At 34.9% G+C, this 25079-nt stretch overlaps 1 protein-coding gene across 2 annotated transcripts; it reads left to right on the top strand.

The window, feature by feature from the left end:
• Positions 1 to 18258: 18258 nt before the first annotated feature.
• LOC110877595 (annexin A13) lies at positions 18259 to 21543 on the top strand. 2 transcript variants are annotated; one of them, XM_022125754.2, is made up of 4 exons: positions 18265 to 18776; positions 19620 to 19844; positions 20775 to 20864; positions 21218 to 21543. In XM_022125754.2, exons 1-4 carry the CDS (start codon positions 18336 to 18338, stop codon positions 21434 to 21436), a joined length of 975 nt encoding a protein of 324 aa, XP_021981446.1. In that variant the 5' UTR covers positions 18265 to 18335; the 3' UTR covers positions 21437 to 21543. The 2 variants fall into 2 exon arrangements, with proteins under 2 accessions (XP_021981447.1, XP_021981446.1); XM_022125755.2 differs by lacking the exon at positions 20775 to 20864 and having other exon boundaries at positions 18259 to 18776.
• Positions 21544 to 25079: the final 3536 nt, after the last annotated feature.

The following is a 25079-nucleotide window of genomic DNA, read 5'->3' as shown; positions in this document are numbered from 1 at the left end:
TGAAATTACATGTAACCACTTTCCTCACGCAACTCCTTTGGTATCCATCATGGCACAACATGTAAACTGCCACACCAACCGAATCAACCACATGATCAGACGCTTGTGATTGATATGCATATAACCCTTATAAAACCAGACATATGTAAACATCAAGTAACCATAAATAGAAAAAGACAAGTTTATAAAACTTTGAATCGCACATAAACACAATAAAGATGCACATGACAGCAATGGTGATGGTTATGATGTCTTGATGGCGATAATGATGATGGAGATTAAAGCTAGCGGTGACCTAAGGGTCATAATGATGATGGAGATTAAAGACACGGTTGTCAATTATATAATATATTTTATTAGTAACATTTTGTTTAAAATTCGGTTTATTTAGAGCAAAAATTAAAAGCGAGAAACCCGAATCAAAAAAACCTAGAAGATCAGTACCCAAACCATAACACCTTAGGTATGTTCACAAAAAAGAAATTGGCTTTCCTAATTTAAATTATAAGAATATGAATCAAAACTCAAAATAGAAATATTAATCCAGGTGATGATTAGGGGACTGGGGGTGGGAAGCTTTTTTAGTGTGATGGAGAAATTCAACGAGTGATGGGAGGAAAGGAACCACCGCCACCAACATATTCAACGCATGGAAGTTTGGATCCGTGATAAAATCAACAAGTGATGGGTTGTGAGTGATAAATGGATGTGAGGGGGTGTGAAGGTTTATTGTTGGGTGTTGTGACTTGTGAGTGATGACCATTGCCACTAAAAAAGGTTGTGAGGCTCGAGGGTGTGGGGGCTCCATCCCCGCCACGTAACCATGTATAACGCCCATATGGGCTCCATCACCACACCCTCCAAGTGAAGAGGGGGGCGCCATTGATGGGGCTCCATCATGGTAACACCCGGTAACGCCATGGCTTGGAGTTTGGACCAATCAATTTTTTTTTTTAATTTTGTTTAATAGGGGCTTCATCCACACCATGTAAATTAAAGAGGGGCTCCATAGGTGAGGTGAATCCTAGGTGGACTTGATAAAGCCCCATGGGGCTCCATCCACACCTCATAGCCTGAGTGATGGAATAATGGTTGATGACATGACGGAATTTGATTGGATATTGTGAGTGATGGAATTTTTGCAAGTGATGACCACTCCCTCCCCTTAGCGATGTTCAAAAAGTATACTAATATTGAAATGTGGATTAGTAGTGATAACTAATTTACACAAAATTAGCTGATTTGATTATTCTTAACAACAATTTTTTATATAAAAGTATCTAAATCTAATAAAAAAAACTTCAATAAATGCCACATGGCATTTTCTTGTTTAAAGTTTCAACTAATGCCATATGGCATTTTTTTAAACAAATCATTAATAATATTATATTATTTAATAATAAATATCTAATTCTAATTAATGATTATTATTAATAATATTATGCTATTGATATTTGTATTAATTAAAATTCAAGATTGATAATTAAAAAAAATACTTAAAGTTTTTATTAAAATAATACTTCAACTTTTCTTTTAACGACGGTTATCTGTAATTTTAAAACCTATGATTTTAATATTTTTAAAATGAATAATTATGCTTAAGTTTTTTCGTATGATCTATAATTTTCATATTCCACATGTTAGTTGTGGTTTCCGATTTATTCTTGTGTTTTACAATAATTTATGCTTAAGGTGAATACTATAAACTACTCAATTCAATCACATTTTTGTAATAAGATTTTTGTTTCTCTTTTAATGGAAAGTGTTTGAATCTTATTTATCATTCTTTTCAGGTTGTAACGGGCTCATGTCAAAACGAGTGATTTTTTACGGGTCAAAAGGATATGAGTCATGTTAGGCCAACGTTTCAACAACATTTGTGCATTCTATTTTTTATATATAGACATTTTGTAATGTTTTGATGTATTGTTAATGACTAACGAAAACATATTATCAAAAGTATGACATAGGAATTCTTTTTAATAAAACGATAGCATTCAAATACTTTTGACACATTTGGTCATTTCAATTTTTTGTTTTTTTAAATGAAACATGTTACTCAATTGAATCTTTCCGATAAAATACGACACTAATTAACCGTTTCCGCTATCATATATAAAATGTAATTTCAGTTCTATGATGTATTTAGAGATTTATAATATATACATATATACACACAGCGCGTGTAATACGCGGGTCTATAACCTAGTAACATATAAACACTTTTATTATCTCTAGGACATAATCCCAGTTCGTTATTTCAAAGGTGGAATTGTACAACAAATTTAACCATCAAAGTATGCAAGCAAAGTTTTAGATGTAAAAAGTCATTATGCAAGCAAAGTTTTAGATATAAACTGTCATTAGGCTAAAGGGTGTGGGGAGCATGGATTGGGTCATTAATGCCACATAGGACCATCAATGGATTGTTACACCATCCCCTTGCTTTATCCACCATGGTTGGCATGGATTAAACCATGGCAACCATGAGCCTACTTTCCTTTTTCAATATTTCATTTTCCTCTTCCACAAAAAGTAAACTAAAATAAGAAAATAGTGGTTTGGGCCATAACCACACCTTTAGGGTAGTGGTTTTGGATGATGGATTAGAAGTGAGTGACATGGCGCCGATGTGGAGGATCATGGTCATCATGAGGGTCATGACCACACCCTATAGCCTAAATAGATAAATTTGGAGAAAAAAGTATTCTACTACATATTAGAAACACGTTGTCTGAAATAAACGACGGTAAAAATTTATTTATTTTTTACTTAAAAAGAATATAATACTTAGTTTTCATATTCTAAAATGTTACTGTGTGTATCAACAAATTTATAAAAATAAAATAAAAACGCGATTTCAATTATTGTACTAGATTCATAATAATCACTTTGATAATGTATCTTGATCTTCTTACATGTAAAGCAGACATTTAAAATCTGAATTCAAATAATAGTATTTTCATATATTCGTATTAACATAATTTAAATTGCTATTTGATGATAAATCATCCATTATTTGCTGAAATATTTTATTCGTAAAACTAAATGCAGCTAAATAATTCGTGATTTGTAGCTTACTTGTATATAAACTCGTACTTGGCTCGTGTAATCTTGAACTTAGTATGTTTTGTATGTGGCTCGCCATTTTACTCACTTGAACAATACAATATGATGTAGCTCACTCGTATATACTTAAAAACTAATGTCGGTACGAAAAAAAGACAAAAGAAAAAGGCAAGAACTCTTGAACTTGAAAAAAAAATACTATACTTTCTTCACAGGAGAAAATTACTATTTTGCCGCATGTTTTCCCTGTATTGGCAGTTTTTAGAAGGAACTAACAACAATTAAGATTTGTTTGTTTGAGTTTTTTTTTGAGAGTTGGGAAGTCCTAATAAAATAAATTAATAACATAAGTTTATTTGAATTTTTTTTTATAAAAAGGTTCTAGAAAACAATACTATTACTTAATATAAAAGGACATTTACTGTTATTTTTATAATTAAATTATTAAACACAAATATATTTTAACTTTGTATTTGAAAAAGTATCTTACTTTAATATAAAAGTGATTTATGAAGTTTTAGATTATTTAATTTCAAAAAATAATTTTATATAATTAAGTAGTTGAAAAAAAAAACAGGAAAACTAAAAAGTAGATGTAACCTAAATGGGATTTTTCTGTTACAATTTACAAAGATGACTTGGTAATTTATTTTGAGTGTCGTTGGTAGGTTCTTTTGGAATTGAGAGCGGTTAACAACTCTAGCTTGTGGTTTGGTCGAAATTAAGATCTAGTTTGAGTGAAGCATGGAGTCGGCGACGACTTAAAGACGATTATTGGATCAATAACACAAAATGTTTGAATTGACTTGAAAATTGAAATCATGTTTTTCTATATTGTTCTCAAAACTATTGAATAGTGCTAGGATTCAAGTGGCACAGTGGAACCAATACGTAAACGTACAAACGATTTAACATGCAGTAAAAAGAAATCAACGATAAATACGATACAAGAATTTTACGTGGTTTGGTTCCAATGAAGGACCTACATCCACGGACTGTAACGAGGGTTTAATCATTAAGCTCAACGACACCAAAATTACAATAAATGACATGATACATATAGAAATTAATTAGGGTTTTATGCTTGGAGAACAAAAAAAACAAAACTAGACCTTCTAAACACCTAATTAGAACAAGCCCAATAACAAGGACTTCAAACCAACCGATAGTAGTCATTTTTCAAATGACGATCTTGATCTAGATTGTTCTCTTAACCATCTGAAAGTAGTCATTTTCAATCATCTTCACAAATTCTTCGATTTCAACTTTAATTTGCTTTAGTTTTTGTTCTTGTTTTTTCCTTGGTTTCTAAATTTCAAGTATTATATATAAATCAACTAGAATAGTACCCGCCGCGTTGCGGCCGGGTTCACCCTCATATATTCACAGAGAAGATTCATAACATTTTCTTCCTTTATACACACTGCATTTCAACACAAATGAAGATTCACAATTAACCTAACTATGATGATATATACATACTTTTCACAAATGTAATGCTTACTTATAATCCCTATTCCATGGTCCCTTTTTCTCAGCAGCCAAAGAACTTGTCAATACATTTAGTCAACTGAAACCATTTTCAAAGTCCTCCATTACTGTTTATTACAACTATCTAAAACGACGCAACAACCCAAACGATTGCTTTGGATTCTTTTCCATCAACCTTTGTAGTAGGATCTCTAACTCATTCTTCATACTCACAACATTTGTCAGAAGAAATTCAACCTTCACCGAGTCATCCTGTGTTACAATCAGACATGTCACTGACCACCCCAAGTTTCTTTGTAGGCATTGCTAATTTCAAAACTTAATAGGAGGACTTTATTTTCACGATATCTACATAAATAAGACGTAACATAAAAATAGTAAGTAGTAACCATCAAACTACACACAAATAGGTTGTATAATGGGTAAAAATTAAATTCTAAATGTGTGTCTAACAATATCAATAACATGAAAATGTGATTACAAATCAGATTATATAGTACCTTTAACGCTTCATGTCTTCAATATCAAGACCCGTGACCTTCTATTTCGAACCGTTAAAACAAAGTTGTATTCTATTCGGCCATATGGGGGTTGTGGAACTACAGAGATGACGGCGTGAGGGTTTGATTCTAGAGTACCACCGTAATCTTCAATCATCCATACGACAAAACTGTAATCAAAATAATCAGTCAACATTAAAGATCTACAGTTTCTTGACCATATACATTAACAACAACAAAGTACCCGATTGAAGGGATATGGAAGCAAAGCGAAACCCATGTGTTGAATTTAGGCATTGAACTCTTGGAACACATCGAGAGCCAATGTATTTTCAGTTGATTACATACAAATGCCTATGTGTATAAGAGTCATCGACTGCCAAAACAATAGCCACCACAAACACACGTCCATAACCGCTAGATACCGCCAATCTGTTTGTGAAACTAGGGTGACTATGCAAGACATGCAGGTTGTTTCTTATAGTCCAGTACTCCAGTTTAAAAACAACAGCACCACCATCAAATTCAACTATAACTAACATTGTGTGTGAGCACAAATAATCAACTAATGGCATGAAATTCCATTGTCAACTACAATACTTAAAACTATATATATATATATATACACACACACACATACAATTTACCATCCAGGGTCGGCCCTAAGAATTGATGTACCATGTTCGAGCTCGAAAAAACGTGTCATTAGGCCTTAACGAAATTGGGTATTTGGCTTATTAAATGTCTAAACCTAATGCCAATGGGCTAATAACTAATTTAAATCATAAAAATAGTTTTGTAAGTGGGCCTATGTTAGTGTTTGTATGGGTATATCCTATTAATTTATTTATTTTTACATATACAAATTAGAGTTTTTTAAAAAAATAATGTGCCCTTCGAAATATCGGACCCTGGCCGGCGGTCCTCCCCACCCACCTTCAGGGCCGGCCATGTTACCATCCATAAACCATTCTCCATCTGAAGTTATGTGAGCTCTTTTAGTTTGTAAATTCAGCTCGGTTAAAACACGAACAACTTGTAACAAACTCCTTCTCTTATAGGCACTGTCAGCCTGCCAACAAAATACAAAACAATTCAGATCATTCTTCTTCTTTTTTGATGTTGATAAATGAGACATGCTTAAACTAAAATACATATTTTAAGATCACAATTACTACTACATGTAAATTGTCAGAGGTTGTGCCCACCTATACACAAAATTGTAGCTGCAGGTGAAGATTCATCTTCCCCAATTAGAATTAGGGTTTCAAATGTCCTTATCCATCACAAATCCCTAACTACAAATTTCAGTTTCAATAGAGAAATGAAAAGGTTTATAGTGAAATATAGGTTAATTACATGTGTTAGTTAGCCATGACACTATAAACACTGCACATAATAAAAATGAAGTTAACAACAAAGGGGATATGATAGTTACCAAATCAGGTGTTGTTGGTGGTATAGTCTCCGTATAGAGGCCATTTCAAGTAGAGAGAAATCGGGTTAGAGTTCCACTCAACACAATCAGAATCAAACTAACGATAGCAGAAGATTTACAATTGCAGTAGAAGATACACCAGAATTTTGATGCATGTACCCGATCTGACCGTAATAAACGTGTCGACAAAAAGCTGAACTCGCAACCCAGCTACCCAGGCTTAGTGGGGATGTCTATCTAACTCTGGTTGTCTCTGTTCTAACTGAAAAAGTGGCAATAGAGTCTTCGGACTGTTGGTTCAGTTCTGTTTAAACATAATGGAAAACATGAAAACATACCTGTCACCGCAGACAGTGCAGTGGAGAATCCAGTGAGAGAAGACGACATGGAGTTCGACATCTTTGTCAAGGTGATCTGGTTCCTCCTTAGGGTGCTGACTGATGATGGTGACTGATTAAACCGAAAAGGGTATCGGCTATGGAGATGAAGGTCGAATGTGATGTTATGTTTATGAGGTATGTCTAATGGTGTAACTGTCTAACTCCTTAACCTCCACATAAGTCTCCTTATATAAGCACCCAGGAGGAAACCTAATTAGTTAATAAGGGTAATATGGTCCATCAACAATTACCAACTAATTATTTAATAGGTTATTATATATTTTGATCTATATTATGTAAATGATTATAATGGCTATAGATTAAATATTAATACATAATATATTTAATCTTACATTCTCCCACTTAGCCGAGTAATCATTTACTATGAGTATTAGATAAGCCTGATCAGGAGTTAACACTCATTTTAGCCTTAAACAAGTACTATAGCAGAGAAATACAGCCGTTGAATCATTATGCGACTTAGGACCCCCATTAATCATACTATAGCCTTAATTTAAAACCTAATCGTCATGATCAAAATACGCATAAGCCCTTTGTTTGATTTGTAACTTTATTTGTCTATATGCCATTATACCGGTTGAACATATTCTAAGAGACATACAAAATCAAACTGAGGAAATTTCATTAACATAAAACATAAGCTAGTACAATATGCTAAACAAGGTCTTTACTAAATCCCATATTCTGAACATGTTCTTCGTAAACCTTAGGAGGGAGACCTTTAGTCATTGGATCCGCAAGCATATTTTTAGTACTAATATACTCGATACAAAGATTATTTTCCTCAACTCGTTCACGTACGAACAGTTATTTTGTATCGAGATATAAACCAGCTCCAGTCGAACTGTTACTGTTCAAGAAACTAACGGCAGCTGAATTATCACAATAAAGCTTCAATGGTCTAGAAATGGAATTAACGATTTTGAGTCCAGTGATCAGATTTCTAAGCAACATTCCATGACAGGTTGCGTTATAAACAGCAATGTACTCTGCCATCATTGTGGAAGTTGTGGTCAACTGTTGTTTATGACTCTTCCATGAGATAGGGCCGCCTGCTAACATAAAGATATAGCCCGAAGTGGATTTCTTGTCATCGTTGCATTTGGCAAAGTCAGAATCAGAATAGCCCATCACTTCTAAATGATCACTTCTTCTATAAGTCAGTTTATAGTCTTTCGTCCCTTGCAGATATCGAAGTACCTTCTTAGCTGCTTTCCAGTGATCTAGGCCAGGATTAGTCTGATAACGGCCTAGCATTCCAACAATATAAGCGATATCTGGGCGAGTACAGACTTGAGCATACATCAAGCTCCCGACTACTGACGCGTAAGGTATCTGGCTCATTTGCTCCTTCTCAACCTCTGTTGTCTGACACTGGAATGAACCTAAAACATCTCTTTTAACTACTGGAGCGACGGAGGGTTTGAACTGTTGCATGTTGTAACGTGTAAGGACACGATCTATGTAAGCCCTTTGGGACAATCCTAAGATCCCTTTGTGTCTATCTCGGTGAATTTCGATGCCAATGACGTAAGAAGCATCTCCGAGATCCTTCATGTCGAAGTTATGCGAGAGTAACCGCTTCGACTCATGCAACATGTCTAAACTATTACTTGCCAATATAATATCATCTACGTAAAGGACAAGTATAGTAAAGTTACTCCCACTCATCTTGAGGTAGGTGCATTGATCCATTTGATTCTTCATAAAACCTTGCTTCTTCATGACTTCATCAAACTTGAGGTACCACTGACGTGATGCTTGTATTAACCCGTAAATGGATTTCTTCAACTTACAGAGTAGATGCTCCTGACCTTCAGGTTTAAAGCCTTCAGGTTGTTTCATGTAAACATCTTCGTCTAAGTCTCCGTTAAGGAAAGCGGTTTTAACATCCATCTGATGTAACTCTAAATCAAAATGAGCTACTAGGGCCATGACGATCCTTAATGAATCTTTACAAGAGACAGGTGAAAACGTCTCTTGATAATCAATTCCCTCTTTCTGAGTGTAGCCCTTTGCAACCAATCTCGCTTTGTAGCGTTCAACGTTCCCATTCGGATCCAGTTTTGTTTTGAACACCCATTTGCATCCTACGGGTTTGACTCCGTTGGGTAATTCTACCAAATCCCAAACGTCATTTTTCTTCATGGATTCAAGCTCATCAATCATTGCTTTATTCCATTCAGAAGACTGATCACTGCTAATGGCTTCATTGTAAGAGATAGGATCATTGAGCTTTCCGGGATCCATTTCAGTCAGGTAGGTAACATAATCATCCCAATTAGTAGGCCTTCTTTGCCTAGATGACCTCCTGAGTGGGTTATCGGGTTCAACGTTGTCTTGGTTTTGAGCGTTTGATGTGCCTTCGTCATGAGGTATAATAGGTTCTGATTGTGGAGGTGAATTTGGAGTTTGTGCAGTAGCTTCAGGTGCAGTAGTTGCATTGGGTACAAGAGGAGTAATCGGAGTAATGGCAAGCGACGAATCTCTCCCCCCCCCCCCCCGCATCTTGTACTTCTTGCAATTCTTCGTAAGGGTTGGTACTGCTCCCACTGACCTTGAAATCCTCCAGGAACGCGACACGCTTGGTTTCAACAATACGGGTGACATGGGAAGGACAATAGAAACGATAACCCTTAGAATTATCAGGATACCCGATAAAGAAACAGGTAACTGTTTTAGGGTGAAGTTTCCTTAGGAAAGGATTGTAAAGTTTTGCTTCAGTAATGCAGCCCCATACTTTCATATATTTAAGACTCGGTTTCCTTCCTGTCCAAAGTTCATAAGGAGTTTTAGGGACAGACTTAGAAGGAACTCTATTGAGTATATGAACAGCTGCTTTTAACGCTTCAGTCCAGAGAAATAATAGTAAATTAAGGTTGGCTAACATACTGCGCACCATGTTCATAAGGGTATGGTTTCTTCTTTCAGCGACACCATTCTGCTGAGGTGTACCAGGCATGGTGTATTGGTTCACAATCCCCTGGCCCTTACAAAACTCATAAAATGGACCAGGAGCTTGACCCACATCAGTATGTCTTCCATAATATTCACCGCCTCTATCTGATCTCACAACTTTAATCTGACGATATAATTGCTTTTCAACTTCAGCCTTATAATCTTTAAAAGTTGTTAGAGATTCAGATTTCTCCTTAATAAGATACAAGTACATGTAACGAGAATAATCATCAATGAATGTGATAAATGAAGTATGTCCTGTTATGCTAGCGATTTGGTAGGGACCACTAATGTCAGTGTGAATGAGTTCTAATAAATTAGAGCTCCTAATGGCACCTTTCTTATTCGCTAATGTCATTTTACCTTTAAGACATTTGACACATGTTCCAAAATCAGATAAATCAAGAGGAGGTAAGACTTCATCCTTTATGAGACGATTTAATCGTTCTTTTGAAATATGGCCTAAACGCTGATGCCACAACATGGATGAAGTTTCTAAGTCTCGTTTCTCTTTCATCTTTGTGAGTGATTCATTAATGTTATATGACAACAAAGATTTGGAAAAGCCATCATCTAGTTCTAATCTATAGAGACCACCATCCAGAACACCAGTACCATAAAGAACAGAATCATAGAGGATAGAGAGTTTGCGATGACCATGGGAAACAATAAAACCGTCCATGTCTAACTTTGGTCCTGATACAAGGTTCCGAGTTACCTCAGGAACATATAAGGTATCATAAAGTTTAATACATAAACCAGTTTTCATAACTAATTGTAATGTTCTAATGGCCTTCACTTCTAATTCTCGATCATCCCCAACCTTAAGCGTTCTTTGGTTTCTTTCCAGCTTCCGGATTGAAAGGAATCCCTGAGTTGAATTGGTAACATGAACCATAGAACCAGAATCAAACCACCAAGAATTAGCAGGAACACTTAAATTATAGGACTCAAGTATCATAAAATAATCGTTACCTTTCTTAGCCAGCCACTCCTTAAAGTCAAGGCATTCCTTCTGCATGTGTCCTGTCTTTTTACAGAACTTGCAGCGGATACTGCCTAAGGAGTTCTTAGAGCTGGAAGGTGCACTTGTATTAGGATTAGGCCTTTGGACTTTTGAAGCATCCTTCCTCTGATGATTGTTCTTCCTTTTCTTAGAGTTAGAGGTGGTGAAGTTAGCAACATCGGTAGTGCGATCCATCCTCATACGCTCTTCCTCCTGTACGCACATGGCGACCAACTCACTCATCGTCCATTTGTCCTTCTGAGTGTTGTAATTGATCTTGAATGCTTCAAAGGACGAAGGAAGTGAAGTGATGATAAAATGAACGAGGAAACCATTACTGATTTCCATTTCCAGCCCCTTCAGCTTATTGGCCATGTCACTCATCATCATGATGTGCTCGCGAATGCCGCTCTTCCCATCATACTTAGTCGTCACCAGCTTGAGAATAAGAGTACTAGCGTGTGCTTTAGACGTCCCCTTGAACTGCGCCTCCACATGTTCCAAGTAGGTTTTAGCATCTTCAGAATCAGGAATAGCTCCCCTGATTGCATTGCTTATGGACTGCTTCATAAACATGAGAGACATGCGGTTACACCTAGTCCACTTTTCATGAGTCAATTGCTCAGCAGCAGTACTTTGAGTGGTAAGGTCTGCTGGCTTATTCTATCTTAGAGCATAATGAAAATCCAACAATCCAAGTGTAAGCATGAGAGCATCCTTCCATGCAGCAAAGTTATCACCAGTCAAAGGTGGGATCCCGCAATTGGGCGCTGATAGTGGAAATAAGATGAGCAAGTTATGATACTAAGGAAGAAGTCCTAATGTGATCTAAGGGCACGTTAAACTAAGGCAGGCATAAATAATGACCATTTTACATTATGAAGCTGTGATATTGTCTATTACTAACATCAAAATAATAGACTTAGTTAAAAAATTCTACTTAAACGAAGACAAATCAGTTTTGGCCAGAAGTGTAATCATTTAAGCATATGTGCAAAGTGTTTGTAACAAATCAGCTTTGGACAGAAATTGAGACAATCACTTTAGTTATGCACTTGTTGAGTATGCCATCTATGAAGGAATTAAATCAGCTTTGGCTAGATATTAAGACATTCATGTTTATGATGCACACTTAACATAGCTTTCGTAATACTTGAATGATAAGTAGATGTATCAAATCAGCTTTGGCTAGAAATGATACATCAGAAGCTCATTCAAGTTAAGCCATCTTGGTTTTTTAAAACATTATCTGATTCTGATTAATTAACTAAGTAATTACAAAACCAATTATTTAATAGCAAACCACCCGTTAGCACGGATCGAACTGAGTTATGAGATCTCGAGTCAGTTATGAGGTCTCGAGTCGCAACCTTGTTGTCTCGAGTCGGAACCATGGTCTCGACTACTATATCTTATGAGATCTCGACTCATGATGAGGTCTCGAGTCGCAACCACGGTCTCGAGTTATGACCTTATGGTCTCGAGTCGAGACCTTATGGTCTCGAGTTATGACCTTATGGTCTCGAGTCGAGACCTTTGTCTCGAGTTGTAAACTTTTGAGCCCTTATGATTTCGAGTCGAGACCTTATGGTCTCGAGTCGAGATCTGTTGGTCTCGAGTTGTGAAGGTTTAAGGACCTGATGATTTCGAGTCGAGACCTTATGGTCTCGAGTCGAGACTGATGGTCTCGAGTCGTAATCTGATGGTCTCGAGCCCACTGTTGATAGCTGTTTATTGTGATAATAACTGAAAACTCGAATTCTAAGGGATTATGAGATATGATTTCCTGTTTTAAGATGATCTAATTTTATCAAAATATTGCGAAAAATTATAACTGTATATCTTTTAACAGTTTTCGAATAAACTTAAAAGATAAAATTGGATCAAACATGGAAAAACACTCATCAATCCTAAATACATTCCAAAACATAACAGAATTTTCGAATTTTTCTAAGAACATGATGAACCCTAAAAAATAAAACATAAATTCTGGAACCCGAAACCTGAATTTTTTAAGGTTTTTAAAACAGATTTCGGTCATAAACATAATCCAGTTGATTTCGAATGAACATGTGATTAACCTTTTCCGAAAACAGTGATCTCGAGTGGACATATTCGACTCAAAACCGCCTGTTAGTTTATTAAGTTAAAAATTTCCGTTTTCATGATTTCAATCCCAGAATTAATGGATACGAAAACAGAACTGACTAATCAACATATGCTCTGATACCACATGTTGGTTCAGTTCTGTTTAAACATAATGGAAAACATGAAAACATATTTGTCACCGCAGACAGTGCAGTGGAGAATCCAGTGAGAGAAGACGACATGGAGTTTGACATCTTTGTCAAGGTGATCTGGTTCCTCCTTAGGGTGCTGACTGATAATGGTGACTGATTAAACCGAAAAAGGGTATCGGCTATGGAGATGAAGGTCAAATGTGATGTTATGCTTATGGGGTATGTCTAATGGTGTAACTGTCTAACTCCTTAACCTCCACATAAGTCTCCTTATATAAGCACCCAGGAGGAAACCTAATTAGTTAATAAGGGTAATATGGTCCATCAACAATTACTAACTAATTATTTAATAGGTTATTATATATTTTGATCTATATTATGTAAATGATTATAATGGCTATAGATTAAATATTAATACATAATATATTTAATCTTACACGGACACCTCCGCCGTCTAGACATTGTGGGAACCCCCTCCCTTTCGTCACTGGCGCTGTTAATAGTTGGCCGGAGGCCATGGCCGGCTACCTTCACCTTCCCTTTCTCTCTCTCTGACCTCTCTCATCGCTCTCTCACATCTCACCTTTTAAAACAAGGAGAAATAAAAAGCTTATATGAAGGTACAACAAATTCTCCAAAGCGTACAATATATAAAGCACACTAAACCAACAATGCTTGAAGTACAACTACCAATTGCATAAGTAAGTTGTAAATTAGAGTTATATATAATAGAGTTATATATAATTAAGTGCTCGATTCTAATATTTTGTTGTAAGGTTAGAGAGGGTTAAAGTGTGTAATTGAAAACATGTATAATGTATAATTTGATATGTCAAGAAAATTCTAATTATACATATTTTATCTAGCGATAAGTGAAACTCCCTTAATAAGAACATAAAGCCAAAATAACTTAATTTTATGTGATGTTTTTATTATAGAATATGTTGACTATTATTAATCATCTGTACACAGGATACAATAAAAATACTGAATCAAATAACATCTTCTAACTACGATAATAATAAACACTAACAATATATTCTCTTATGATATACTAATATGTGGCAGCTACCCGGGTTTTTTGATTGCACTTATCCTAACCACGTTTGTCGGTTAAGGAATCTTTATATGAGCTTAAACAATCTCCCATGCATGGTACAAGTGATTTGCAAATTATATTAGCACTCATGGTTTTTGCAACAATGTTTATGATACATATTTGTTTGTGTATCGCAATGGGGGCCATACAACATACTTGTTATTGTATGTGGATGACATAATTCTCAGAGCATGGTTTTCTCAAACATATCATCTCCATGCTCTCACGAGAATTTGCTAGGACTGATATAGGTTATTACATCATTTCCCGTGCATCGCGACTACATGTGACAAACACGGTTTATTCTTGTCACATTCTAACTATGCTTGTGATATTATACATAGAGTTGCATGTTTGCTTGCCAAGTTCTCCTCTTTCAAACAGAACCTTATATCGCAGATGCTCTTTAATACCAATCATTTATTAGACTAAATATTTTTTTATGTAGTTCAGTAGGTGTGCCTCTTCATGCATGCCCTTAGAGAATCACACATGTCATTTATAAAATGTATTTTTTTTGGTATTTACATGGTACATTAGACTATGGTCTTTACATTACCCCATCTTCGAATCACACGTTGACTGCGTATTCACATGCCGACAAGGGCATGTGTCTAGATTCAGAAATGCTCCACCTCAGGCTATTGCGTGATCCTAGGGGATAATCTCATCCTGGCCATCCAAGAGGCAACCCGTTCTGTCCCCTTCAAGTGTAGAGGTTCAATACCATGGGGTGGGTAACGCCGTCTCTTCTAAAACTTCATGGTTAGCAACTTATTACTTGCAAGTTGTACGATACAAAGCCACTAAGGAATTTTGTGATAATGTGTCGACAGTTTACTTGTCAGAAAATCTGTTTCAACATTGACGTATGAAGCACATTGAAATTGATATCCACTTTGTTCAGAAGAAAGTTCGTAATGGTCATATTCGAGTGCTAAACATTCCATCATCATTACAATATGCAGACATATTCACCAAAAGCCTTCCACGTCAAATGTTTGAGAACTTTAGGCCTCGCTCGAACTGCCGGGAACTATTAACCATTGTATTCATTGATATTATCTAGTAAACCCTACCCCATGAGATGTCATATATCTGAGTAAAAAATTAACCTAACAAGTAAACCGAGACATGTGGCAAATCAAAATTAAATATAAGACAAAATATACATATTTCATGTTTCATGAATTAGATATGATGGTATTTTAGAGCTACTAGTATATATAGTTTGCTGAATTTATGTTATAGGTGCCTTATTTGTACATAAAGGTGTAACAAATAAATAAATAAACACAAGAAAGACGTATTTCACGTACTCCATGAGTCCATGTGCCCTAGACATAATCCAAAAGAATATCACACACATTACACAAAGGATATTCTAAAAGTTTTCAAAGAAACAATGGTCTTGTAATTATTTACACATTTGGCTAGAAAGAAGTTGATTCCTTTCTTAAGTCACGTATGATATTTCTTTATGCACGTCATTTCACTTTTCACTACGAAAAGTACCTTTCATCCCATCCTTTTTGGATCACACTACCTACACACACATCCATTCATACTTCATACCTAACATTTTCTTGAATGTTGACTAGACATTTTTTTTTTGTTTTTTTACTTGTATTACACTATTGCACTTTTTAAATTGGAGAGTCTCGTTGCCTTACTTTGGGTAGACTATGTTGTCTTAATCGGGTTCACGCTGATTTTTAGAGTTTGGCTTGGGCGTTCCCCCGTGAAATCATACCGCCGGCTGCGAGAACTCTAGACACATGGTGAGACAAAATTCCGGGTGAGCTCGAAATTCAAACTGACAACCTCACATAAGGCCTAGCTCAAATCCTTCATTGCCTTAATCCACAAAAAGTGACACAAGTGAGGATAGAACTTGGGTCTCCAATGGAGAAGGCAAGCCTCCTACTACTAGGCCACAAATGGTGGATTTAGACATTTTTTGTTGAACTTTTACTTTTACGTATTTCGGATTCTTGTAGATGAACTAGCTCCGGTGGTTAGTGACCTTCCTGTTGCGAAACTTGTTTATTAGTAAAGATATCTAATGTTATTGTTTTCTTCTGGTTTGGGCGACCTCAAATTATCAACGGTGGTTTAACTGAAGCAAATATAAAAAAAAAAAAAAAAACTATTATGACCTCTCTAACGGACGTTTTAAGAAAGAAAACGTGTATTTTGACAAAATAACCTAGTAAAAAAAAAAAAGAAAATGAGGCAAACATGAATTAGAAAACTTTGTTTTGATTTTTTTATAGGAATAATGGATTTTAATAATCCCAACTATTGCTCGTTGGCCGGTCTTTGTAATCTTATTACGCACCTTTAGGAACCTTTTCTAGTAAAAAAACCCAATTATTAAGGTCGTCGGAAAAACTCCTTTTTCGCCGAAAAACTTCTTTTTGGTTGGAAAACCCAACTTTTTAGCCGGAAAACTCAAAGTTTTCATCTTTTTTTCCAAACGTATTTGTAACCATAAATCAGACATTTAGGAACCTTTTTCCGACCAAAAACGTTTTTCCGGGTACCGGAGACTAACGACGTTAGGGTTCTGTTAGTCAGGTCTACTGAAAGCCAATATGTGAAAAGATGGGACCGTCAGTGAGAATTTTTGAAGTTGGGGTCATTGCCAGCCAACGGGAAATAGTTGATATTATTATAATTTATTATTCCTTTTTTATATGGTTATTGACACAATTGACACAATTATTCATATATCTCTTCGAAACTTAGTAATAAAGACAAATGCATATATTGTTAGGGGGACAAATGTACAGATTTTCTTTACAAATGGGCATAGTCAATATAAAACTCATGGTCTACAAGGAAATCCATTAAATCACTAAAATACAGAAGCATCATATTGCACTTTGTGCTTTAGAAAACTCACATCACTTGACAGACTACCATTGGTCTCTTGACAGAAAAGGACCAACTTTTGTTTTTGTTTTTTCCTTTCTTATTCTGTGTAAAATAAAGGTACCATGTAAAGAATTAATGAAACTATTATATATAATAATATAATTTTAAATTGTATGTGATTGATAAAAAAAAATTTGAAAAGGTACATTTTACTTCATCTTTGATCTTTGATCATATATGAGATGTTAATAGTATATTTAAATATCAGTCTTAAGACCCGCATCTAGTGAGTCATAAGGGTGAACGGAATGGGTTGAGGATGATGATGTGGAGGTTGGAGGAACACCGTCCTGCCTCCTTAATATCAAAAGTTATAACACGGATTGAAGATGGTGGTCATGGTCAATCTCTCTCTCTCTCTCTGACTATTTATGTATATTAATTATTTAAAGATGGTTGAGGATAGTAAAGATGGAATCCATTGGTTTTAAGGATGAAAACGATGTGATGGTAAAATGGTGATATGACGCTGATGTGATTTAAGGATGATGAGGTTAGTGACGATAGATTCCCTTCACCCTAAGTAACACCACAAAATGAGAAAGCGTCTCTTGTAGAACGCATACACTAGAAGGAAGAGAAATCTCAACTAGCACTTGATCATTCACGGTGGTTCAATGGACTATAGATCGGCATAAACTTGTAGAACGCATAAACCAAAAGGAAGAGAAATCTCAACTAGCACTTGATCATTCGTGGTGGTTCGATTGAATATGGATTAGCACAAACAAATAATTTTTAAATCTTGCAAACTTTTATCCAACATATAATGTTTAATATCGTTACAACATAGAATTACCCTTGAATTGGGATAGTATTTACATATTCTTGATTACGAAGTCACATCAAACCAAACCAAACAGGACTACTTTATTTTTTCAAATGGGCAATTTCATCCCCTTACAAATTTAAGAAATATCATATATACCCATGCAAAACTAAAAATATCATATATGTCATTAAAAAAAATTCATTAAAGTGAGGTATATGATATTTTTAGTTTTGGATGGGTACAAATAATCCTTTTTCCAAAACTGAACTAGCCTAACACACAACATAAACCAAAATCAAACTGTATAATAATATTAAAAGAAAAGTGCTCATTTGTGCTAGTTGATCATGACTCAATGAGACCACACCCTTGGCTCACATTCTATATATAGCACATACATTACATAGTACCTTAACCAACAATGGCAAACTCATTAAGCCAAAGCTCAACTGAAGATATATGCAAGCAAGTTCATGGTTCATTGGGAAATTTAAGCATTTTGGTTCGGGTTCTGGCCGGTCAACTATCGCAACATGAATGCCAAAAGACCCGAGAAAAGTACAAGGAGATGTATGGAGAGGACTTATATGAAATCTTCCGACACAAGATTCATGGCACGACATCAAAAACGTGCATGATCTTGTCATCGTTGATGCTTAATCCGCATGAACGTGACGCCATTGTTGCTAAAAATGCCATTTTTAAGGAAAGGGATCGTGTCGACTACAAGGCTCTCATAGAGATTTATGTTGGTAGGAAATCAAGCCATTTTTTCCTCATCCAACAAGCTTATCAAAGTAAATTTAGAAGGCATTTGGACCAAGACATAATGAACATCGAACCCCCACACTCTTACCAAAAGGTACATCTTTCTTTTCTAGCACATGAATAGTTGTACTTTGAAAGTGGGTGGATTCAAACTAAGAGGCTGTTTGTTTTTGCTCTTCATGATTCAGATCTCTTACTGGTTCAGTACTTAATAGTTCAGACTGTTTGTTTTGTAAGCAGATGTCTGAATGGTTCAAACATTTGCCTATGAATGGTTAAGCATTATACTAAGTCTGAATGGTTAAGATCTCTTATCTGAATTGGTCATACATTTGCCTCTGAATGGTTAAGCATTATACTGACTCTTAATGATTCAGACCTCTTACTAGTTTAGCACCTATCCATTCAGAAGTTGCCAAACAGCCCTAACTTCGATTAACAAGTTGGATTCAAACTTGTAAAAAATTTAAACAAAATTTTTTTTTGAACGGTATTTAAACAAAATATATATAACATTAAACATAGTGTTTATAACAAAAATAAATAAATAAAAATCAAATGTTTTTATCAATGTTGGTTTAGATAATGGTTATTTATACACATACAAGTTATAACCATCATCATCATCATCATACTCAGTAAATTCCACCAATAGCAAATGTAAGGTAGGGTGGAGGGTAGATGTAGACAGCCTTACCTCTACGCCGTAGAAATAGAGAGACTGCTTCCAGTGAGACCCCCGACTCACTGGTCATTAAAAAATCATAACTGAACCATTGGTTGGTATTTATTTCAGTTCAATTTTTTGAGTTATTTAAGTTATGGTTAAGTGTTTTTAATCCAATCTAGGTTGATCTAACTTTTGTTGTGTATGAGTAGTTGTAAGTTATGCATGAATAGTTGTACCTAGTGAAAGTACAAGTTTTTTTTTATGCAGATATTAATGGCATTGGCTGCATCACATAAAGCTCATAGTGCACAAGTTAGTGTACACATTGGCAAGTGTGATGCACAAAGGCTATTCCAAACAGGAGAAGGAAGATGCGGGGAATTCAAGATTGATGAGGGAGTTGTGCTTGAAATTCTAAGTAAAAGAAGCATCCCACAACTCAACCTCACTCTCTCAATCTTTAAGCATATTTATGGGCATACTTATACAAAGGTAAAAAAAGCTTTGAGCACAAATTTTGTAGTAGTAATATTCTAGGTATTTTACATGATAAAAGTTATAATAAAAGAATAAGATACTTCATTTATCACTAGAGAACACTTATCGTTACGTTAAGCACTAAGCACAAGTCAGAGCGAATGGTCATCTTATAGTAAGTCTCGTTTACAAGTACACGATCATTTAAGTATTTGACAAAAGATCAAATACAGATATCCTTATCATACAAAACCTACCAATATGGGGAAAATGCAAAAAAACGCGGTGACATTTTCGTAATTATTTACTTTTAGAGTAATTATCAAAATTACTCTACAAATGATCTTGTAGGGTAATTTTGATCTTGTATAGTAATTTTGTAAAATGTTCTTGTAAGGTAATTTGATCTTGTAAAGTAATTTTGTAGAGTATTATAATTACTCTACAAATGATCTTGTATGGCAATTTTGATCTTGTAAGATATTTTTGTAGAGTATCATAATTACTTTACAAATTATTTTGTAGAGTAATTTTGAATTGTATGTTGTTTGATAAACTTGCACAGTAATTTTGATACACTTGTAGAGTAGTTTTGATAATTACCATACAAGATCAAAATTACTCTACAAGATACACTTGTAGAGCAATTTTGATAATTACCCTATAAGATCAAAATTACTCTACAAGATCATTTTTAGAGTTTTTGATAATTACCTTACAAGTTACAAGCAAATAATTACGAAAATGACACCGCGTTTTTCTTTCTTTTTTTTTTTTTTTTTTTTTTTTTTTTTTGCTTTTTCATGCTTTTCGTAAGTTTTGTACGATAAGACATTTTGTACGTGAAATTAACCCTAAGTATTTTTCCTGATTATCTCTATTAATATGAACTTTGTACCGAATAATAGGTAAAGGATGACTTCTATATTTTATTTTCTTTTTCAGCACTTCAAAAACAAATATGGTGGGGAGTTTGAAGAGGCACTTAAACTTGTGGTGAAATTCCTAAACAATCCTCCAAAATATTATGCAAAGGTGAACAAATTTTGTTGATCTTCAAGCAATATATTTTTTGTGTAATATAACTTTTCCTTTAAAGTATACAAAATGTATTTTAATAAAATGCTAAAACATAGACACAAATTTAGATAAGTTAGATAAAAGATTTATGGACTGTTTGTTTAAGCTTTTAACGGGATCTTAATGATTTAGACATCTTACTGCTTTAGCATTTACCCATTTAAGAGTTGCCAAATAGCCCCCTATTCTAATAGTACCATGTTTATATTTATGAATTCAAATGTGTAAGCTTGTTGTTAAAAAATGTATGCATAGTGTATAGCATCTTGCATGATTATTATTCTTTTGTCCAAATCGTTTATATTCAGGCACTAGAAGCAAGCATCAAAGGTGGAACAACCGACGAAGGAGACCTGGAACGTATAATCGTGAGTCAAAGTGAGACCGATATGAATAAAATAAGAAAAATCTACAAGAACGTATATGGGATGGATATGAGAGATGCCATAATCGAGAGCTTTCCGATAGGTGATTATAGAGACTTGCTCCTTGCATTAACCATGAAAACTAGTATTGATAATGACTAACTCTCTCTCATGGTGTAATTTTATTTGAATGGAAGTATTGTTAATTATATTTGTGTTTGAAGTCAGATGAAACCATAACTTTTTAACAAGACTTGTTTTATGAGAAACATGTAATGTGTTGGAATCCTCAATACGAGACCAAATTTAAAACCTAAAACATGTCATCACCAACAACGTTTATTCCATTAGTGTTCTAACACAAGCTCTTTTTCATATCATCTTCTCATGTCCATGGTCCAATCAATCCCACTCACTTTGCGGTAGCAAAAGTAGCACGAAGCTTCTTAGGGCTACTGCAACCATGTTCTTACGGGAAAGATTAACCCCACCACACTTGTTGGTTGAATTTGATGAGACCACAGTGAATCAAAATAAAATTGCTTGGATTGAATTGAGAGTCGTATGAGAACTATCAGAACGAACTATTTGATCGGTATACTCAAATGTTCGAACGGATTAAACTCAATTCTTGACAAGGACACAATTGTAATTTAAGAAGATGTTATCCGTAAAAAGGAAACACCTTGTTTTCCAAAAGAAAATAAACAAATGGAGAACACAACATGAGGGTTGAGATCCTGTACAAACAGTGCTAACTGTAAGAACCGTAAGAACAGATCTAAATCGTTGATAGTTTAAATCAAGGGTTGGGGTTTGATTATAAATAAAACCCTTATAATTAAAAATTAGTACTAACAAGTTAGGGGTAATTTCGTAAAATTGCTAATCATTTTACCATTTTCAGTTAAATACAAATTTCACCAAGATTTTTTAAACTAAAACAACTTTTATATACTTCATTATTATTTTTTTAAAATATACCATAAAATCAAGTATTTTTTATCTTTAACATGAGTACCATATTGCTATATTTTTTTTATTTATAGAAGTAACTTCTAAAAAGGTTACCAAAAGTTGTTTTATAATTGTGGTGATAATGTGCTGATTATGTGTTAATTACAATATAATACAAACAAACACCAAAAGTAGATATAATAAGCACATCTGATGTGCTGATAATGGAGAACGATTGAGGATATTGTGCTAATGCCATTTATGTTGATAATGGAGAACGATTGAGGACGATGTGCTGATAACGGAGAACGATTAAGGATGTTATGCTAATTATATAGTGTTGTGCTGATTATATTTTTTGTGGTGGTTCCTACAGGTTGGTTCGATCATGGAGAGTTACTAGATCATGGATATGTTAAAAAATTCAAACTTTGATTTGAATTAAACTTGCATGGATTTAGGGATGTTTTAATAATTATTTTTAATTATTTATAAATAAATATGGTCAAAAGGTCTAAATTACCCCTAAATTATTTTTTTTTATTGAGGGACACTTGTCAATTATGTGTTTGTTCTTACGGTTCTTACAAATATAAGTGTTTGTATTTGATCCCTTCCCCACAACATGATTCTGTTTTGAGACTTGAGAGTTAGCCAACCAATGACCAAGCCCAATATCATAATATTGTTTACTAAGTTATGATATTTATCACTAATAAATCAGTTAGGCCTAAACCAATGATCTAACTAGGCCCACTGTCATAAAATGAATTTATTAGGCCCAAACTCAATTACACATCCAAGCTCGTTATAACAATCAAGTCCGCCATTCCTGCATCACCTAACTCGATTAAATTATAACAAGAACCTATTCGATGAGTTAATCCAATATCACCATAAATGTTAATAATCACTAAAATTACCAACATTTCTCCCCCATTTTAGTGATATATATCCATGATTAACTCAAATCAATTCTCAAAGATGTCAAACTCATGCATAAATGAAAATGTCCTGAGGATTGAATTTCCATCTTAGTAAATTACACGATCCAAATTGTGACAACCTGAAGTTTCAAGGTTAGTGCTTTCGGTTTTGTGATTTTCTCGTCATTGTCCTAACCTATCTATTTAACCCATGACCTTGATAAACGTGCTATTATATCTTGTAGTTGTGTGGTGTGCGTGTGTAACGGGTCAATCTCTATGTCGTACGTATAAAGTGGGCCGCAATGTGTGTGTGTTCGTTTGTTGGAACCCATTAATATAATTGAACTTGACCCAATGACCCAAAACACTTGAATAAACCTCTAGACTAGACCCAATCGGTTTCACATGGTTGTGTGGTATCGGCCCAATTTATTGTTTTGTTAGCGAACAACTGGCCCAACCTTTTATCCATATATTTACATGTAACGTATGGAAGTATACACAAGTAATACAAACCCTACTATTTTTCCCCCACCTCTCGATCTTGGACGGCAGACGAAATCCGCTCCCCTTGAATCCTGTGTTCTTGTGCATTTTAAGCAGGTTAGCATATGCATAGATTAATTACGTAATATATATGTGGTTGTATATATGCTTGTGGATTAATGTGTGAATAGAATTGTCAGTAGCCATGTGAGCCATGATTGTTCATGTTTGCAAAGAATTGTCAGTAGCCATGTGAGGGTTTACATATGTCATTAGTTAATGTCTTGTATGATACTAAGACTTGATATGATTGCTACTAGTGCTTTTGTGAATAGGGAATAGGCTCTCATCATAAATTGTTATCAGATGTCTTGCTTTTAATTGATGTGATGTAATAGGTATAGATTGATTTCATGGTGTGCATGACCTTAATAAATGGGGTAAAATATGAATATGAATTTATCTAATTAATGGGTAACGTGAATAAATAATGGTTCCTGGTGAGTTGTGTTTTTATAGTAATTTTGTAGATGAAAGCATGATCCTAGAATCATACATGAACTGCATGAGTTGGACGATTATGATTTTTGTCGAAATTTGTATTGATATTATAGAAATTCAATGAACTGTTAAAAAGTGGTTAAGGTGAAAACCCTTGCATGATAAACATCAACCTCGAATAAGATAGGCTGCATGTCAAGTCTGGTAACTAATTAAAGAATGGGAATGATGAGGGTTCCGCTTAGGAAAAACACATCTGTTGCATTAGGTATAAGCCGACCAGATATGAACATACATTAGCAACCTTGTTATGTTACACACTTGCTTTGGGCCGCACAGACTTTAGATCGGTGGGTACTTGGGCCGAGTACTAGGCGGAATTGCACTAAGTGGTTCAGTAGCACAAGAGTTCTACTCGCTTAAGCGGACCAGTCGCATATACACCCGGGCCTTACACGTAGGCCGCACTACATGATTTAATTTGAGATACACGCTTATGAATGGGCCATGTACAACGTAGAACCATGTTATTTACATGGCGCCGTACATGTTGACGGGGCTGCGGGATGGCTGCTCGTCGATCCACAAACACAGTAGGGAAGGCATGTTTGTAGAGTTTATATTAACTGACAAGTATATATATTTGGGATATGAGAATTCGTGAAACTGTTATTGCATGTTATAGCTAATATGTGAATAATTATTAAGTGAATGTCATTATGTATATGGATGACTATTATGTTGCATGACTAAATGGTATAATGTGCATGAAACCAAATGGATGTTATTCATGTGATATGTATAAATATACAAGGAATACTTGATTGGTGGTTTAAGAGACTAATGGTTATCGGTAATTACGATAGGGTTGGTTGATCCACTTGAACCCGTAACTGGTCTTACCGAGCAAACCGAAGGTTAGTTCACTACAT

Source organism: Helianthus annuus, chromosome 2, assembly GCF_002127325.2.
Source record: "Helianthus annuus cultivar XRQ/B chromosome 2, HanXRQr2.0-SUNRISE, whole genome shotgun sequence".
Taxonomy (NCBI): domain Eukaryota; kingdom Viridiplantae; phylum Streptophyta; class Magnoliopsida; order Asterales; family Asteraceae; genus Helianthus; species Helianthus annuus.
Note: the sequence above shows the minus strand (reverse complement) of the source record. Positions and strands in the feature narration are given on the sequence as shown.

Coding starts and splice junctions, on each gene's coding strand:
- LOC110877595 (XM_022125754.2), top strand. CDS start 18,336: ATGGCAAACTCATTAAGCCAAAGCTCAACTGAAGATATATGCAAGCAA. Junction 19,845..20,774: donor ATGGGCATACTTATACAAAG/GTAAAAAAAGCT, acceptor TTTCTTTTTCAG/CACTTCAAAAACAAATATGG. Junction 20,865..21,217: donor CTCCAAAATATTATGCAAAG/GTGAACAAATTT, acceptor GTTTATATTCAG/GCACTAGAAGCAAGCATCAA.